Below are 16260 nucleotides of genomic sequence, written 5' to 3' on the forward strand. Positions count from 1 at the left end.
TATTTAATGTTTATTTTTGAGATTCTGGTGCACCATCACCCAAACAGTACACACTGTACCCAACCTGTAGGTTTTTTTAATCCTTCATCTCCCTCCCACCCTTGTTTCAGAGTCCCCAAAGTCCATTACATCTTTTTTTTTTTTTTTTTTTTTGAGACAGAGTCTCGCTTTGTCACCCAGGCTGTAATGCAATGGTGTGATCTTAACTTACTGCAACCTCTACTTCCTGGTTCCTGGGTTCAAGTGATTCTCCTGCCTTAGCCTCCCAAGTAGCTGGAACTACAGGCAAATGCCACCGCGCTCAGCTAATTTTTTGTATTTTTAGTAGAGACAGGGTTTTGTATTTTTAGTAGAGACTGTGTCAGTCAGGATGGTCTCCATCTCCTGACCTCGTGATCCACCCGCCTCGACCTCCCAAAGTGCTGGAATTATAGGCGTGAGCCACAGTGCCTGGCCATTGTATCATTCTTATGCCATTGCATCCTCATAGCTTAGCTCCCACAAACATTATTTATTTTATGTAGGTATACCAGACTACCCTGAACAGACTTACATACTCTCAGTCTCCCACTCCATTACAGCAATTATCTGAGTTTTACTATCATCCACAAACCCTTCCAAATGAGTTCACTGAGACAGTAATACTGTATCCTTGCATAATTTACTCCCACAGTCTAGCAAATTGTCTAACACATACTGAGTGATATAATTTATCTTCTAAATGCTTACAGAGAGTCCTCTGCCTGATAAGATGGAGTAAGCACACATTACTCTGTCCTTCCCATAAAATGCAGCTATAAAACCTGGACACAATGCATGGAACAGGTATTTGAGAATCCTAAAAAGTAGAATAACTGGAGAAGACCAGTATTCAAAGTAAATTTACCATTTTCCCACCCTTTGGCTTGGATTAGGATTTAAAAGTGGGCATCTGCAGAGTGCGCCCCAGAAGCCCTCTAGTTCTGTCTCAAGGATCAGGAAGGGAGTCTAATGGGGTCTTCTAAGACTCAGGAGACAGTGGCGAAAATTTCTCTTTCCTTTACTTCATTCTCTCACACCCCACCCCCTAAGCAATCTCATCACAGTTAGAGAGGTTGTAGCAGTTTTGGACCAGAGTCTAAAACTCTAAGGAGTAAGAATATTCTTCTCCAATTACAAGAGCTATGTGTTCCCAAGAGTAAAGCCAACCACTGCTGCTTTTTCTGTCTGTCCTCTAGTGCTTGGTCCCAGATACTGGCACTCGCACTAAGAGTGGTTTTCTGGCCATGGAACCAAAAGAGAGCCCTGGAGACCTAAGAAACACAAGGGGAGAGAGAGAGATGGCAGCTCAGGAAAACGGTCCCATAAAATCGTTTATGACTTTGGGGCTCAACCCTGAGCTACACATGCTATGATTCGACAATAAACAGATCATAGTCTTTTAAGAACTAAACTACAATATAAACCACTGCCCACGTCACATACTGGCCACTGCATGGCACACACAGGAAAACAGCACTGCAAAAACTAGCACTGTTTTATCTAGTTGTATTTAATGTATCTCTATGTCTCCAAAAAAACAAAAAAGCTATTTTTTCAGTTTGGAACATTTTCTACAGACTTCCACTATGAAAGATGAGGAATTAACTCTATGTCCACTTCCATCCCATATACCTTTCTCATCTTTACATTCTCCCAACAAAATTATAGTTTTTGCTAGCTTCTAAACTCTGACGCTGTTGACACTCTGGAACACATAATCCTATGTTAAAAGGAGCTGTCCTGAGTGTTGCAGGATGTTTGGCAACATCCCCAGCTTCCACCCATTAAATGTCAACAGTACTGCCCACCAAGTTGTGACCCAAAAATATCTCCAGGTACTGTCAAATATTCCCTGAGGGGAGCAAAATCACTCCCAGCTGATAATTACTGGGTTAGATGAAAATTCAGCCTTAGCCAGGTATGGTGGCTCATGCCTGTAATTCCAGCAGGAGGCTGAGGCTGGTGGATCACGAGGTCAAGAGATCAAGACCATCCTGGCCAACATAGTGAAACTCCATCTCCACTAAAAATACAAAAATTAGCTGGGCCTGGTTTTGTATGCCTATAGTCCCAGCTACTTGGGAGGCTGAGGCAGGAGAATCGCTTGAACCTGGATGCGGGTAGTTTGCAGTGAGCTAAGATCACACCACTGCACACCAGCCTGGTGACAGAGCAAGATTCCATTTAAAAAAAAAAAAAAAAAACAGCCTTTACATTGCAATGACTGAAATGCAATTCACAACAAAGCATGTGAAGGCAAACCTGATTATTTTCCTGTACAATCCCTTGTTTTCCTCATAATTAGTAACTGTTGTCACTGCCTTTGTTTCATTTTCTCTACACTTGTCACTAATTCAATCTTCCACTAGTTTCTTACGCTTCTTTCTCAGGGTGTTAATTCAGTCAAGTAATGAGAAATAAGCTGCACAAGGTGGTTCATGCCTATAATCCCAACACTTGGGAGGCCAAGACAGGAGGATTACTTGAGGCAAGGAGTCTGCGACCAGCATGGGCAACATAGTGAGACTAACACTCAGGAGACATTGGCAAAAATTTCCCTTTTCTCCATTCTATTACACCACAGCCCCTAAGCAATCCCATTATAGTTACAAAGGTGGTAGCAATGGGGACTCACAGTCTAAAACTCTAAGGAATAAGAATATTCTTCTCCAATTACAAGAGAATCATCTCAACAAAAGAATTTAAAAATTAGCCAGGCATAGTGGTATGCATCTGTAGTCCTAGCTACCGGGGAGGCTAAGGCAGGAAGATCACTTGAGCCCAGGTGTTCAAGGCTACAGTGGGCTATGATCATGTCACTACACTCCAGCCTGGGTGACAGCGAAACACTGTCTCAAAAATATATATATATATATTTTTTTTTTTTTTTTTTTGAGACAGAGTTTCGCTCTGGTTACCCAGGCTGGAGAGCAATGGCGCGATCTCGGCTCACCGCCACCTCCGCCTCCTGGGTTCAGGCAATTCTCCTGCCTCAGCCTCCTGAGTAGATGGGATTACAGGCACGCGCCACCATGCCCAGCTGATTTTTTGCACCTTTAGTAGAGACGGGGTTTCACCATGTTGACCAGGATGGTCTCGATCTCTCGACCTCGTGATCCACCCGCCTCGGCCTCCCAAAGTGCTGGGATTACAGGCTTGAGCCACCGCGCCCGGCCTCAAGAAAAGTGGGGTTGGATGAAATTTGCCCTTTACGTTTTTTGTTTTTTTTTTTTTGAGACGGAGTTTCGCTCTTGTTACCCAGGCTGGAGTGCAATGGCAAGATCTCGGCTCACCGCAACCTCCGCCTCCTGGGTTCAGGCAATTCTCCTGGCTCAGCCTCCTGAGTAGCTGGAATTATAGGCACGCGCCACCATGCCCAGCTAATTTTTTGAATTTTTAGTAGAGACGAGGTTTCACCATGTTGACCAGGATGGTCTCGATCTCTTGACCTCGTGATCCACCCGCCTCGGCCTCCCAAAGTGCTGGGATTATAGGCTTGAGCCACCACGCCCGGCCTATTTTTTTTTTTTTAATTAAGAAATAAAAACAACATTGGAATAGCAAATGAAAGAAACGGCATCTTAATCTGGTTTTTAGGAATTGCAATATGGGATACATAAATCTAGCAAGCAGCTAAATCATGTTCCATCCAGGCAAGATTAGGCAGAGCTTTTAAGGGCTACTGTAAATTTACGTATCTGGAATGTTTTAGCACAGTCCATGATTAATGATGAATAGTTGTCAGCTTAGGATGTCTCTAGTCCATGATCATTGTAGCTGGGCATGGTTATCTCTCCAGGAGGTTGATGAGGCCCAGTATATACAGCTCAAATCAAATGCAGCTAGTTTTAGACTATGGCCCAGTTCAGCAGGTAAAACTCCATCTGGATGTGTATGTGACTGGGGTCCAACTCCTTAAGCCCACCTGACTCCTTTTTGGATATAACCATCTCCATTGTGATTTTTTTCACAATTCAGATCCATCAGTTTCATCTTGAAGACTTTTAGTCTTATGATCTGTTCTAGTCTAAACCGGCTGTCTTTTACACCTGCTACACATGTCACCACTACACTGCCCTTTCACTAACATCCTATAGTTCCCCAGACATTTATCCCACAGAGGTCATGTTTCTTTTATTTTTCTCTTCATCCTCCCTAATTTACTTCCTTGTTTTTATGAAGTACGTCTTCACTTATCTTGTGGAGTAAGGATACGAAGGGGAGATAAATATTGAGATACTGTACATCTGAAAATGTCTTTATCCTCACATTTGATAATTTGGGTAAAGAATTCTAAGTTGGAAATGATTTTCTTTCAGAATTTTCAACATTGCTCTCTCATTTCAACTTCCAATTTTGATAATGAGAAGATTGAAGCCATTTAGGTTTTTTTCTTTCTGCTTCTAATTCATGCCAAGGACAAAAGCCATTCAGATTCTTAATGTGTTGTATATGACATTTTTTTCAGTCTGGATGCTTCTAACATCTCCCTTCTGTCCCCAGTGTTGAGAAATTCTGCAGTGTCTATTTTTGATCCTCTGCATTGTCATTCCATAGACCATACGTACTTGGAAAGTCACATCCTTCAGTACTCAAAGGTCTCATAAGTCAATCCTACTATGAGTCTTTATGTTCCTATATTGCCTTACCAGGCATGACAGTACATGCCTAAAATTCCAGCTACTCAATTTCAGCTACTCAAGCCCAGGAGTTCAAATCCAGCCTGGTCAACAATGCAAGATCCCATATATATGTGTGTGTGTGTGTGTGTGTGTGTATATATATATGTATATATACGTATATATGTGTGTATATATATACGTATATATATACACACATATATATATATTAAAAGCTCCCTATATTAATTACATTAATTTTGCTTTTCATTTTCTCCCGTTCTCCTCAGCCCTGCTCTGCTGAAATGTTGAAATTTTAACTGCCAGCTGCAACTGTAATACTGCCTTAGGGACTTGTGGAGAAAGGGAGGGTAATTACTCAGCATAGAGTTTTAACTTTCAGAACCAAGTAATCTATTTACTCTAGTTAAGAAGTGTTTTAGTCTGACTTTAAGAGAAACCCAAACTCCACCAGTTTTTGGTAACACCTTGGTTTCTGAAAGAACTTCAATCTGTAATTGGCATTCAGAATGCCCTTGGCATGCCAGTCCATGTGATGGCATTTAAAACCTGTGAAACACTTGAGCCCAACTTGATTAACCAAAACTGACAACCACCACGTTTATCTTTTAAAGTCTGCTTTATTTTTACTAAAAAAAAATGAAAAACCCTCAAGTGTAAGAGCCAGCTCCCTACTCACATAAACAAACCTATTAATGAATAAACCCCTCAACTGTCTCATCATTAATATAAAAAGGCAACCAAAAATCACCTACCATCTAAGGGAAATTCGAAGCATGACAAGAAAAAAAAATTAACTGAGCCCGACAAAAACCTAATTGAGGAACCATAAGAAAACAGGGGTGAGGGTCAAAAGGTCGAATTATTATCCTAAAAGAAATTTAGAAGAGACTATTTCTTTTTCAGAACAACTGTATTTTTCCTTTTTTAAATATACAATAACTAAGTTAAGATCCCTTGGCAGGGGGGAAAAAGCTATCATTACTATAACCAACAGAAGCAGTGGAAAACAGTATGGAGGATATCACCTGGACACTGGTACTCAAAATGTGGACCCTAGACCACGTGGGAACATAAGTGTGCAAAGAGAAACAGGTATTTCAGACATTAAAGGACTCAGTTTACTTCCTAATGACCCCCAAAAGAAGTTAACTTAAAATGTACACAAGCAAAACAAGAATGAAAATCAAGAAAAGATAAAACATGAGATTCAAGAAAGAATAAGTACCACCTTGGAGAGTTGTGAAAGTGAATTCTAGTATGCCAGTTGCTTGGCAAGTCTAGGGAGCAACCAGTCCAGACTGGACTAGGAGGATAGAGGTCCCCAAGAGCACAGTCTAAAGGGAAAAAAGGATTCTGTAGAAAGTATGAATGAGGATAAAATAAGGAAGCAGATGAGAAGGGGTGAAAAAAGCAGCTAGAAACTTTGGACATGTTGGAGAGAGGAGTATCCGTACAACAGAATCGCAGCCCAGATGTGAAGCAAAAACACCAAAGTTAGAACAGAAAGCCAACTGCCCCCACCACCCCCTCAACAAATGGATTTCAAGAATAGCCAGAAGAGGCCAGGAGCAATGGTTCCCACCTGTAATCCCAGCACTTTGGGAGGCCAAGGTTAGTGGATCACCCGAGGTCAGAGTTCAACACCAGACTGGACAACACACGGTGAAACTCTGTCTCTACTAAAAATATAAAAAAGGGCATGGTGGCAGGCACCTATAATCGTGGCTACTCCGGAGGCAGAGAGGCAGGAGAATCGCTTGAATGCGGGAGGCAGAGATTGCAGTGAGCTGAGACTGCGTTATTGCCTCCAACCTGGGCAACAGAGCAAGACTCTGTCTCAGAAAATTAGAAGGCATCAGGCAATAATAATGAAAGCATATATTTCTTTCCCCAAAGAAAAAACTAAATGGTAGCATCATTTTGACCAATTTGTAGAATGAAGAATGGAGAATTCATTCAGATATCCTGCAAGACACTTACAAAGGGATCTTAACTATACCCCGACGGAAAAGAAACTAGCCACTGCAGATTTGCCTCTACTGTAAAAAGTATGTACCAATTTACACTACACTGCATTATTACTATTCAGCTTTTACAATCAATAGTACAAAATATAACAGACTTAAATTTACAAAATGGGATATAAAGATTATGAATCTTAATTTTTTAAAACTTAATCTGGATAGAAGCCGAGGGAATGGACAGGAAAAAAAAGAGGCACTAGTCATCTCAACTTATCAAACAGAGACTCAAGAAATAGTGTAAGTTGGTTAAAAAAAAAAAAAAGAAAGAAATATAATTTTAAGTACATTAAAGTCACAAAGGGGCCAGCATAGTAGCTCACACCTGTAATCTCAACATTTTGGGAGGTCTGAGACAGGAGGATTGCTTCAGGCTATAAGTAAGTTTGAGACCAGGCTGGGCAAAGATGCCAGCCCTACCAAAAAAAAAAAAAAAAAAAAAATTTTTTTTTTAATACCTGGGCATGGTGGTACATGCCTGTAGTCCTGGCTTCTCAGGAGACTAAGCCAAGTGGATAGCTTGAGCCCAGAAGTTGGAAGTTACAGTGAGCTATGATCATGCCACTGCACTCCAGCCTGGGCAATGCAGCAAGACCCTATCTCTTAAAAAAAAAAAAAAATTATAAAATCAGAAAGGTAAACAATAGAACAATTTAAAATACTGAAACAGGCATATGAGAAGTAGGATGGGGGCAATAGTGGGTGTGGTAAACTGAACTCTCACCTAGCATCTACCAAGTTGAACCAAATCCCCAATTCAATAACTAAAGTTAAAACAAGAAACTGGCATATTTTAAAATATTGAGGTATCCACCAGAAAAACACACATACCCCCCTCCCCAAAAAAGTCAATGCCTCAACAGGAATAGAAAAGGGTAGAGTAAGAAACTAAGACTGTTGCCTGTCATTTATAAATCTTTCTCTTTTCACATGATTACATATTTTTAATAGTAAAAAACCATGCACATGATTACATATTTTTAATAGTAAAAAGCTGACTTAAAAGAAAAAGCTGATGTATGAAAATTAAACAACTAATGCTGTCATTCTGTGAATGCTTTTGATCTGTTTTAAAGATTTAAAAGTACGTATACATGTATATAGTAACAGCTGAAATAAAATGCCTTCAATTTGTTATGGGAAAACTGCATCACACAAAATGTTATTTTCTCAATGTTCCTACAGATACAACATTAGCCCAAGGATTGCAATTACTTAGTAGAAAAATGTTCCAGTTGAATTCAACACTAAAATGGCTAGCTGAAGATAAGCACCAATTATTTAATTAACCTACACTATCACCAAAATAGCAGCAACACAAGCTGCCAGAAAATACCTTTCTCCTTTTAACACTAGTGTGGCCTTAGGCCTTACTATAACCAGTTCTTCAAAGGGCTTAAAAAAAATTCCAAGCATTTCTTTGAAGCAAACAACTTAAACTGCAGTTTTCAGTTTCTACTTTAAAAACATGCTTTTCAATTCTTTAATAAGCTAAACAGTATTAAAAAACTCTGTATTTGAGTTTTAATGCTAAAACCATGGTACATCAAAAACAAGTATACCCATAAAATGCTGCAGATTTACCTTTACACATACATTTTAAATTATGAGGCAGTTTTTGTTCACTAGAATACTGAAAGACAAGACTCTTAGGCTGGGTGCGGTGGCTCACGCCTGTAATCCCAGCACTTTGGGAGGCCGAAGGGGGCGGATCACAAGGTCAAGAGATCAAGACCATCCTAGCCAACACAGTGAAACCCTGTCTCTAAATAATTAATTAATTAACTAATTAATTTTTAAAAAGACAAAAGGCTCTTTCCTTACTCTCCTCTAATTCCACTCCACTCTGAACCCAACCAGTGTTATTAGTTTGGTGCATATTCTTTCTGCATACAAATACATATACAAATTACCCACCCCTCTCCCCCAAGCCCCCCTCAACACACACACTTAAAAATTTAACAAAAGGCACCAAGGGACTAAGTAAGTATCTCACTCAGTATACTCTGTACGTCTTTTTAATACACAAACATTTTCCCTCAGTTTACCGTGTGCTAGTTGCCTCAGGAATTTATAATAGCTGCACAATATTCCAACAAATGAAATGTTACAGAGTAAAGCATCTGAAAAAATAACACTCTGCCTTAGGTTATGAGCAGTCTAATGGTTACAAAGTCACATTTTGAAAATTTAAGTCTCCTGCTTTAATTTTTCACATTAAAAGGCAAGATTTAACAGAAACATAATTTATCAAAAAACAAAGTAAAACATTAAAAAAAAAAAAACTTCCTAAATACAGTAACAAGCAACAGAATTGGGGCAAAAAATGAAGGGAGTAAAAACAAGCATCTAGATTGAATTCATAAATCAAGAGGTACATTAAAAAGAACAAAGAAGCCCAGAAAAATTAACCTCAAATTCAGCTTTATTTGTACAGAAGTTTACCAAATTCTAAGTGTAAACAATTTTTTAACCCAAAATCAAAAGCTTGAATCAGTAACATTAAAAATCTTTCAATTAGTTAAAGCTATAAATAGCAACTTGAAAATGGCATTTATTTTAAAACCTGAAGTTCTGAAAAATGGTTAGTTTCACTATTAAAGCTAACCCTAATTTTTAAATAGATCATATCCTTACTTATACAGCCAAAAACAGTAACTGCAAAAAGAAATTTCTTGAAAGGAAACAAATGTTACTTCATTCAAAAATATGTGTATAAATAGTGTAAACACACTCACTGGGAAACCAAGTATCTTTAACACTTGACAGGTGTTTAACATATTGTTTACAAAACACAACATAATTATATTGTGAATAGGTTCCATACACAAAATCATAATAGCTGACACCACTTCTTTAAATGATGTAATCCTAGATAAGGTGCAAATTAACCTCAATACTAGTAGGAAGACTAGCTCTGATGTCTGTAAAATGTGTAAGATTACCTCCCAATTTTCTACATCAACTCTTACCCCTATTAACCCACAGCTAATTACTGCTCACCCTTCTAAATACTTATCTTCAATTTCTTTCTAACTATAAAATGCATACCCGTTAAAAAAATCTTGGAAACAAAAAATAAAGATCACAATCTCATAAATCCCACTATTTACCAACATACACATATCAAATTTTTCTTTTTTAACAAAATTTGGGACAAGAAACTAAATGCCTTTTCAGTGGTTCACTTGACTCTACCATAATTCAAAAATTATAAATCTACCATCACCAAAGAAATACAACACCATTCTTATTAGGTGTAAAATTAGGCTATTTACTTCTCTGCATGTACTTCCGTGAGGTAAACGTTAAACTTATTACATCCTCTTGGTGTGAGAGAAAAAGCACAGGCATCGTTAAAAAAAAGGAATAGGTTTCAAATCTTGATTTTGTCAATTAGTATGAATGTCACCTAACTTTGTTACGTAAATTACAAAGTTTCTGAATCTGTCTGCGCAGATGAAGATGGAAATACAGTAAGTGCACCTACCAAACAGGGCTAACTGAGGATTAAATAAGACAATATATGTGTAGTGCCTGGCACACAGCAGACACTCCAGGCCGGGAGCCATTGCTCACGCCCATAATCCCAGCACTTTGGGAGGCCGAGACGGGTGGACCACGAGGTCCGAGTTCAAGACCTACGCTATCTCTCCAGGACGGTGAAACCCCCTCTCCACTAAAAATAGAAAAAATTAGCTGGGCGTGGTGGCAGGCGCCTGTAATCCCTGCTGCTCAGGAGGCTGAGGCGAGAACTGCTAGAACCCAGAAGGCAAAGGTTACAGTGAGCCGAGATCGCGCCACTGCACTGCACTCCAGCCTGGGCGACAGAGCGAGACTGTCTTGGGGCAGGGGGTACCTCTGCAAAAGCAGTTCTTTCCTTCCCATTAAAAAAAACAGCGTGAAGGAGATACAACTGCTAAAGCCCTGCCTTTCAAAACATAAATAGTGTGAGGGAAAAGGTGTTATTTATCAGAGCTTTTACTCATTTGTAATTTAAATTTACTTCAGAATCCACACACACTTGGCGACAACTCAGGGTATCATTGCACCCCAAATTTTACCTTCAGAAAAGAAATGTTTTTAAGTAAAATACACGTGTCTGACTATCTGAAATCAGAGTTGACAAATACTTCCGTGAAGTATATACCCAGAATTAAAACCCCGTGGTTGATAATTACCTTTAAAATAGGATAATCAAGGATAAAAAGAAAAGCAGCTCTAGACTTTTCCCCTCTCTCCCCTAAAGACAAATCTAGGGATGTGGAAGAGAGTAATTCCTTACAGGAATTTACAGAGAATGCCATAGACAACACGCAGGCGTGACAGTAAGTCCGAATATTGCTCCTTGCGCAGATACGCGCACCTGGGATCCTAAGGCTTAAATTACTACTCTGGGGGTCTTCCTTCAGAATGGGGAATGAGACGGGGTGGGGGGGTGTTGCACGGGATGGGAAAGTCACAGAAGCAGAAAAAACAATGGGGGAGGGAGGCGGCGGCGAAAAAACGCTAAGACAGGCTCTGGCGAAGCGGCTGAGCCTGCGGGAAAGCAAAATAGTTGGGTAACTTAAAAAATGAGGAAATTCCGGGTGTTCCGCGGGGAAGGATGGAGGGCCGTGAGAAACAGGGAGGCTGCGACGGAAAGAGAGGGGCGGTGTCGTCGGAGAGCAGGGTCGACGGAGGAAAGCAAGCAGCGGCGGGGAAGGAAAGCCAGGACCTGGACGTGGGCGGGGAAGGAGACCCGGAGGCCTCTGGGGATCGGCGAAACTCAGAAAACCTGGCGGGGGCGAAAGGGGGCAGCGCGGTACCTGCAGAGATCGTCCAGGACGCTGCCGGGAATCTCCACCCGTTTGGTCTCCATGATGTGGACCCACAGCAGGAACAGTGCATCCCGGCTCCGCGCGGCCGGGGACTCAGGGTACTGCACGAGGACTCCGGCTCACCGGAGAGCGAGCAGCCGAGGCAGCCGCGGTGAAGACGACTCCAACCGAGACGAGAAGGGGAAGGGGCGGGACCCGCTCACTTCCGTCCCGCTCCCTCAGCCTTGGACCCCGATACTGGGCCAAGGCTCGGGGCGGAGCCAGTGGAGTCACGCCCCTGCTCGCTTGAAAGGTCCAATGGGAAGCTGAAGAGTTGTGAGCCTGAGCACGCTAAGCCAATGAGACCTTTGTTTATTGGTCCGCTACTTCCAATCCGTCTTCAAGCTGCTCTGTTGCTACTCAGAAAACCAACTTCCCGCCGCCTTCGGGGTGGCTATACGCATGCGCACCATGCGTCCTGCGCGCTTCTAGGAAGTTTGGAGGGCTCGGGGCTTCAGTGTGGACCCGGAGACACACATCCGGGACTTTGGCTTGTTCTGAAGGACCTCGTAGTGATTGAGCAGTCGCTCGTTCCTCTGCAGGGCTGACCCGGTTCAAAACAAGAGTGTATTCGTGATTCCTGTCACCAAGTATCTTGTACTTATCGCTGCCCCCACCAACTCCAGGACAAGAGCTGTGCCTCTTCAACTACAAATCCCTGCAGAGGGTTATCTGTTTTCGAGGTAGCTTACCTCTGTCCTTCCTGAGGCACCTGGTTCCAAGTATGAAGGACTTTATGTCCGTATCTAGAACCTAGTGAAATCTCAGCAAATATTGATTTAACCTGCACTCTGATCTGTGTTCCACCCCCTGCACAAACCAACCCCAACCTGCTCGTCCTTATTCATTCCTCATTTTGCTTAATGGCGTCCCATCCGTTTGGATTCTTCAGAGAAATTGGATCCATCTGTTCTTCGTCTTATATCAGACCCACAGGCCCACACACACCTGCTCCGTCACGAGTTTAGTCTGTTCTGCCATTTAATCTGCCATCTTTTGTCTAAATTTGTAAATGCTGCTGTATACCTCAGTTTTGCATCCTTTCTCCATACTACAGCAAGAGGTGCCTAACCAGTGACCCTGCTTCCATTCTTGGCCTGTGCAACTGCCTATGTTTTGTTTTGTTCTACTCAGATATGAACAAGTTATCTTTTCAGCTTCTGCTGTATGATCAAGCCCAAGCTCTCAGCATAAGGGGCCCATCACCATCTATTTTGCTACCCTGTTTTCCTTTTTTTTTTCCTCGTCTTTCTTGGAGAATTTCTCAAATTTATCTTCCAGACAACTAGTTTTTACTTCTTCAGAGTTCTATTTTGTTCTTCAAACGTCCCTTTCTTGTGGTGTCATATTCTTGCTTCATATATTTTATGCTTCTGAGGATATTAATAATAGATTTTGACATTTTCTTCTCCCTGTCTAGTCTTATTCCTCTCAGCTGCTTTTAGCTGTTATATTGGTCTCATCTATCCTATTAGAAACTTCTGTAGTCCTTGACTATTAACTTACACTTAAGAGTAAGGCCTTAACTTGGAGTCAATTGGAAGCTAATTGGAAACTCGCAGCTTGTAGGTGGGACTTGTTTCCTGACAGCTTCACTGGAGGATGACCTGGCTGAGCTGTTGGTTGGGAACACATGGCATCAGGGTCTGTACATAATTCTCTCTGCTGATCAAATTCCCTAAAGAAAAAATGCTTCCAGGCACAGCTTCAAGTATTCTGGGAGTCCAGTACAAAGCACAGTATTCCATTTACTTTATTCAGTTCTCCTAGTGCAGCCCAAGTTTTATTTAAGATTTCCTAAGAAGCAGGCACTGAGACAAGGTTTTGAGTGCAGATAGCCTATGAGGGAGGCGCCCCTGGGAAACACTGGTAGCAGAGCAGGAAAGTGAATCAGGGAAGGGAAGAATGCCAAAGGGTTTATTATCAAGGAAATTAGCACTGTGGTCAACTGGAGCTTATTGTCACTGGAGAACTCCGGAGGCCAGTGTAAAATATATACCTCAGAGTTACCCCACTCAAAGGCTGAGAGAGATGGGGATTTATATACCAACTTCCTTCATTGGCTGAGGGCAGCTCCTGGGGCCTGCACTCCAGCCTGCTACATGGGCAGCAAGATGGGCTCTGGTGGCCAGAAAAAGCCCTCGGGCAAAGAAATGCAGAGGCTAGCAGTTGAACAGCTAGCCAGTGTAGTGAGTGGATTGATAAGGGTAAGAGTGAGCCCCTTCAGTTCTATTTGGCTGGGTGTGCATTCTACCTGTTTTGACTAAACGTCTTTTCTCTGAGTGGGGGACACTATAATGGTTTTCTTAGTTGTCCCACTTGGAGCTCAAGTCTAGTCTTTATAGTACTCTACATGATGGCAGTGAAACAATAGGCAGGTGGATCACAAGGTCAGGAGTTCAAGACCAGTCTGGCCAACATAGTGAAACTCTCTCTCTACTGAAAATACAAAAAAATTAGCCAGATGTGGTGGTGTGAGTCTGTAATCCCAGCTACTCAGGAGACAGGTGAATCGAGTGAACCTGGGAGGCAGAGGTTGCAGTGAGCTAAGATCATGCCATTGCACTGCAGCCTGGGTGACAGCGTGAAACTCTGTCTAAAAAAAAAAAAAAAGTTTCTGGCCAGGCACGGTGGCTCACGCCGGTCATCCCAGCACTTTGGGAGGCCAAGGTGGGCAGATCATGAGGTCAGGAAATTGAGACCATCCTGGCTAACACAATGAAACCCCATCTCTACTAAAAATGCAAAAAATTAGCTGGGCATGGTGGCACATGCCTGTAATCCCAGCTACTGGGGAGGCTGAGGCAGGAGAATCACTTGAACCCAGGAGGTGGAGGTTACAGTGAGCTGATAACGCACCATTGCATTGCAGCCTGGGCGACAGAGTAAAACTCTGTCTCAAAAAAAAAGAAAAAAAAAATTCTGAGATGTCTGTGGTCCAAGATATTATCTTGCCCACATCCCATCCCTCTGCTGCCTCCTCACACACAGATTTTCAGGAGCTAGACTAGTGCAACCCTTATAGCAGCACCCCCAGCCATGGCTTCCAAAGAACCCAAGTATATGGTAGAGGCACCTGACAGCAGTAACTTAAGTATACCCAGGGAAATGACTCTGTATGGCAGACAAGCTGAATATGTTCGCAGTTCCAAGTGGGGACAATCAAGACTCATTCCTCATCTACGAGGAACATCTGAGCCCTGTAGAATGCAGGCCGTACAGGAGGTCTAGACCCTCTATATTGGGCTAAATGAAGGTTGCCAGGTGACAGCTGTTAGTGAGAGGGCTCTAAATGAAAATGCTATATAAACTGCATGCTTTCTGCAGATGGTGTGGTTCTCGTGTCCAGCCCACTGCCGGTGGACCACTCTGTATGTAAGTTTCCCCTCAATAAACCATATGACTCATTTGCTGGCTCTGGGTCTCTTCTTCAGCCTTTTGAACCTGGTGCCATCCCTGTCAAAATTAAGAGGGACACCAAGGCCTCAATTCCATCCAATTGTTCACAGGACCCAGGTGAAAAGAATAACAAAGTGGAGCTTGTTGAGGGAGCAGGAGAACAGGAGATGGTAGGATTCTTAAAGTATGATATTAATTTGATTTTTAAATAATTGGGTTGATTAAAACCTTCATAGTTTTAAAATACGCTATCTCATTTAGTCGTCGTCGTCGTCGTCGTCGTCGTCGTCTTCTTCTTCTTCTTCTTCTTCTTCTTCTTCTTCTTCTTCTTCTTCTTCTTCTTCTTTTCTTTTTTTTTTTTGTAAAAAGATCCCACTGTGTTGTCCAGGTGGAAGTGCAGTGGCACTATCATAGCTCACTGTGACCTCCAACTCCTGGGCCCCATCTTCCACCCCACCCTCCCAAGTAGCTAGGAGTACATGTGCACACCACCAGGCCTAACTAATTATTTTTTTTTAAAAAAGTCTGTAGAGACAAGGTTTCACAGGTTGCTTATTCTAGTCCTAAACTCCTGGCCTCAAGCATTCTTCCTACCTCAGCTTCCCAAAGCACTGGGATTACAGGCATGAGCCACCGTGCCTGGCCTCATTTAGTCTTTATTACTACATTAAATAGAGATTAATGAGGCTTATAAAGATTAAATGATTCAAACATTAATGATTAATTGACGGTATGTAATAGAGTCAGGACTAGAATTCAGTTCTAAATTCATAGGAGGAATTCTGCCTTAGGGAGGATGACACAACAATTATTATCCATGACTGTACAGCACATTATAGTATAAAATTCAAGTATAATAATCTTACAACAAAACAAGCTGTCGTTGAATCTTAAAAAATTTTTTTTTACTGCATTTTAGGTTTGGGGGTACATGTGAAAAACATGTAAGGTACACACATGGCAGTGTGGTTTGCTGCCTTCCTCCCCATCACCTATATCTGGCATTTCTCCCCATGTTATCACTCTCCAACTCCCCACCCCCCACTGTCCCTCCTCTAGTTCCCCTCCACAGACTCCAGTGTGTGATGCTTCTCTCCCTGTGTCCATGTGTTCTCATTGTTCAACACCCACTTATGAGTGAGAACATGTGGTGTTTGATTTTCTGTTCCTGTGTCAGTTTGCTGAGAATGAGGGTTTCCAGGTTCATCCATGTCCCTGCAAAGGACACAAACTCATCAGTTTTTATGGCTGCATAGTATTCCATGGTGTATATGTGCCACATTTTCCCTGTCCAGTTTATCATCGATGGGCATTTGG

The 16260-nt window shown here is 41.9% G+C and overlaps 1 protein-coding gene across 2 annotated transcripts in view; it reads right to left on the bottom strand.

Annotated features, from left to right (window-relative positions):
- DCP2 (decapping mRNA 2) overlaps window positions 1-11753 on the bottom strand; it is a 59718-nt gene extending 47965 nt beyond the window's left edge. The window contains exon 1 of one of the 2 annotated variants that reach the window (XM_003920693.4): window positions 11494-11753. In XM_003920693.4, coding sequence (XP_003920742.3) covers window positions 11494-11546 — 53 coding nt within the window. In that variant the 5' untranslated portion in view covers window positions 11547-11753. The remainder of the gene's footprint in view (window positions 1-11493) is intronic. The other variant, XM_074382555.1, reaches the window with a different exon arrangement.
- Window positions 11754-16260: the final 4507 nt, after the last annotated feature.

Source organism: Saimiri boliviensis, chromosome 1, assembly GCF_048565385.1.
Source record: "Saimiri boliviensis isolate mSaiBol1 chromosome 1, mSaiBol1.pri, whole genome shotgun sequence".
Lineage (NCBI taxonomy): Eukaryota > Metazoa > Chordata > Mammalia > Primates > Cebidae > Saimiri > Saimiri boliviensis.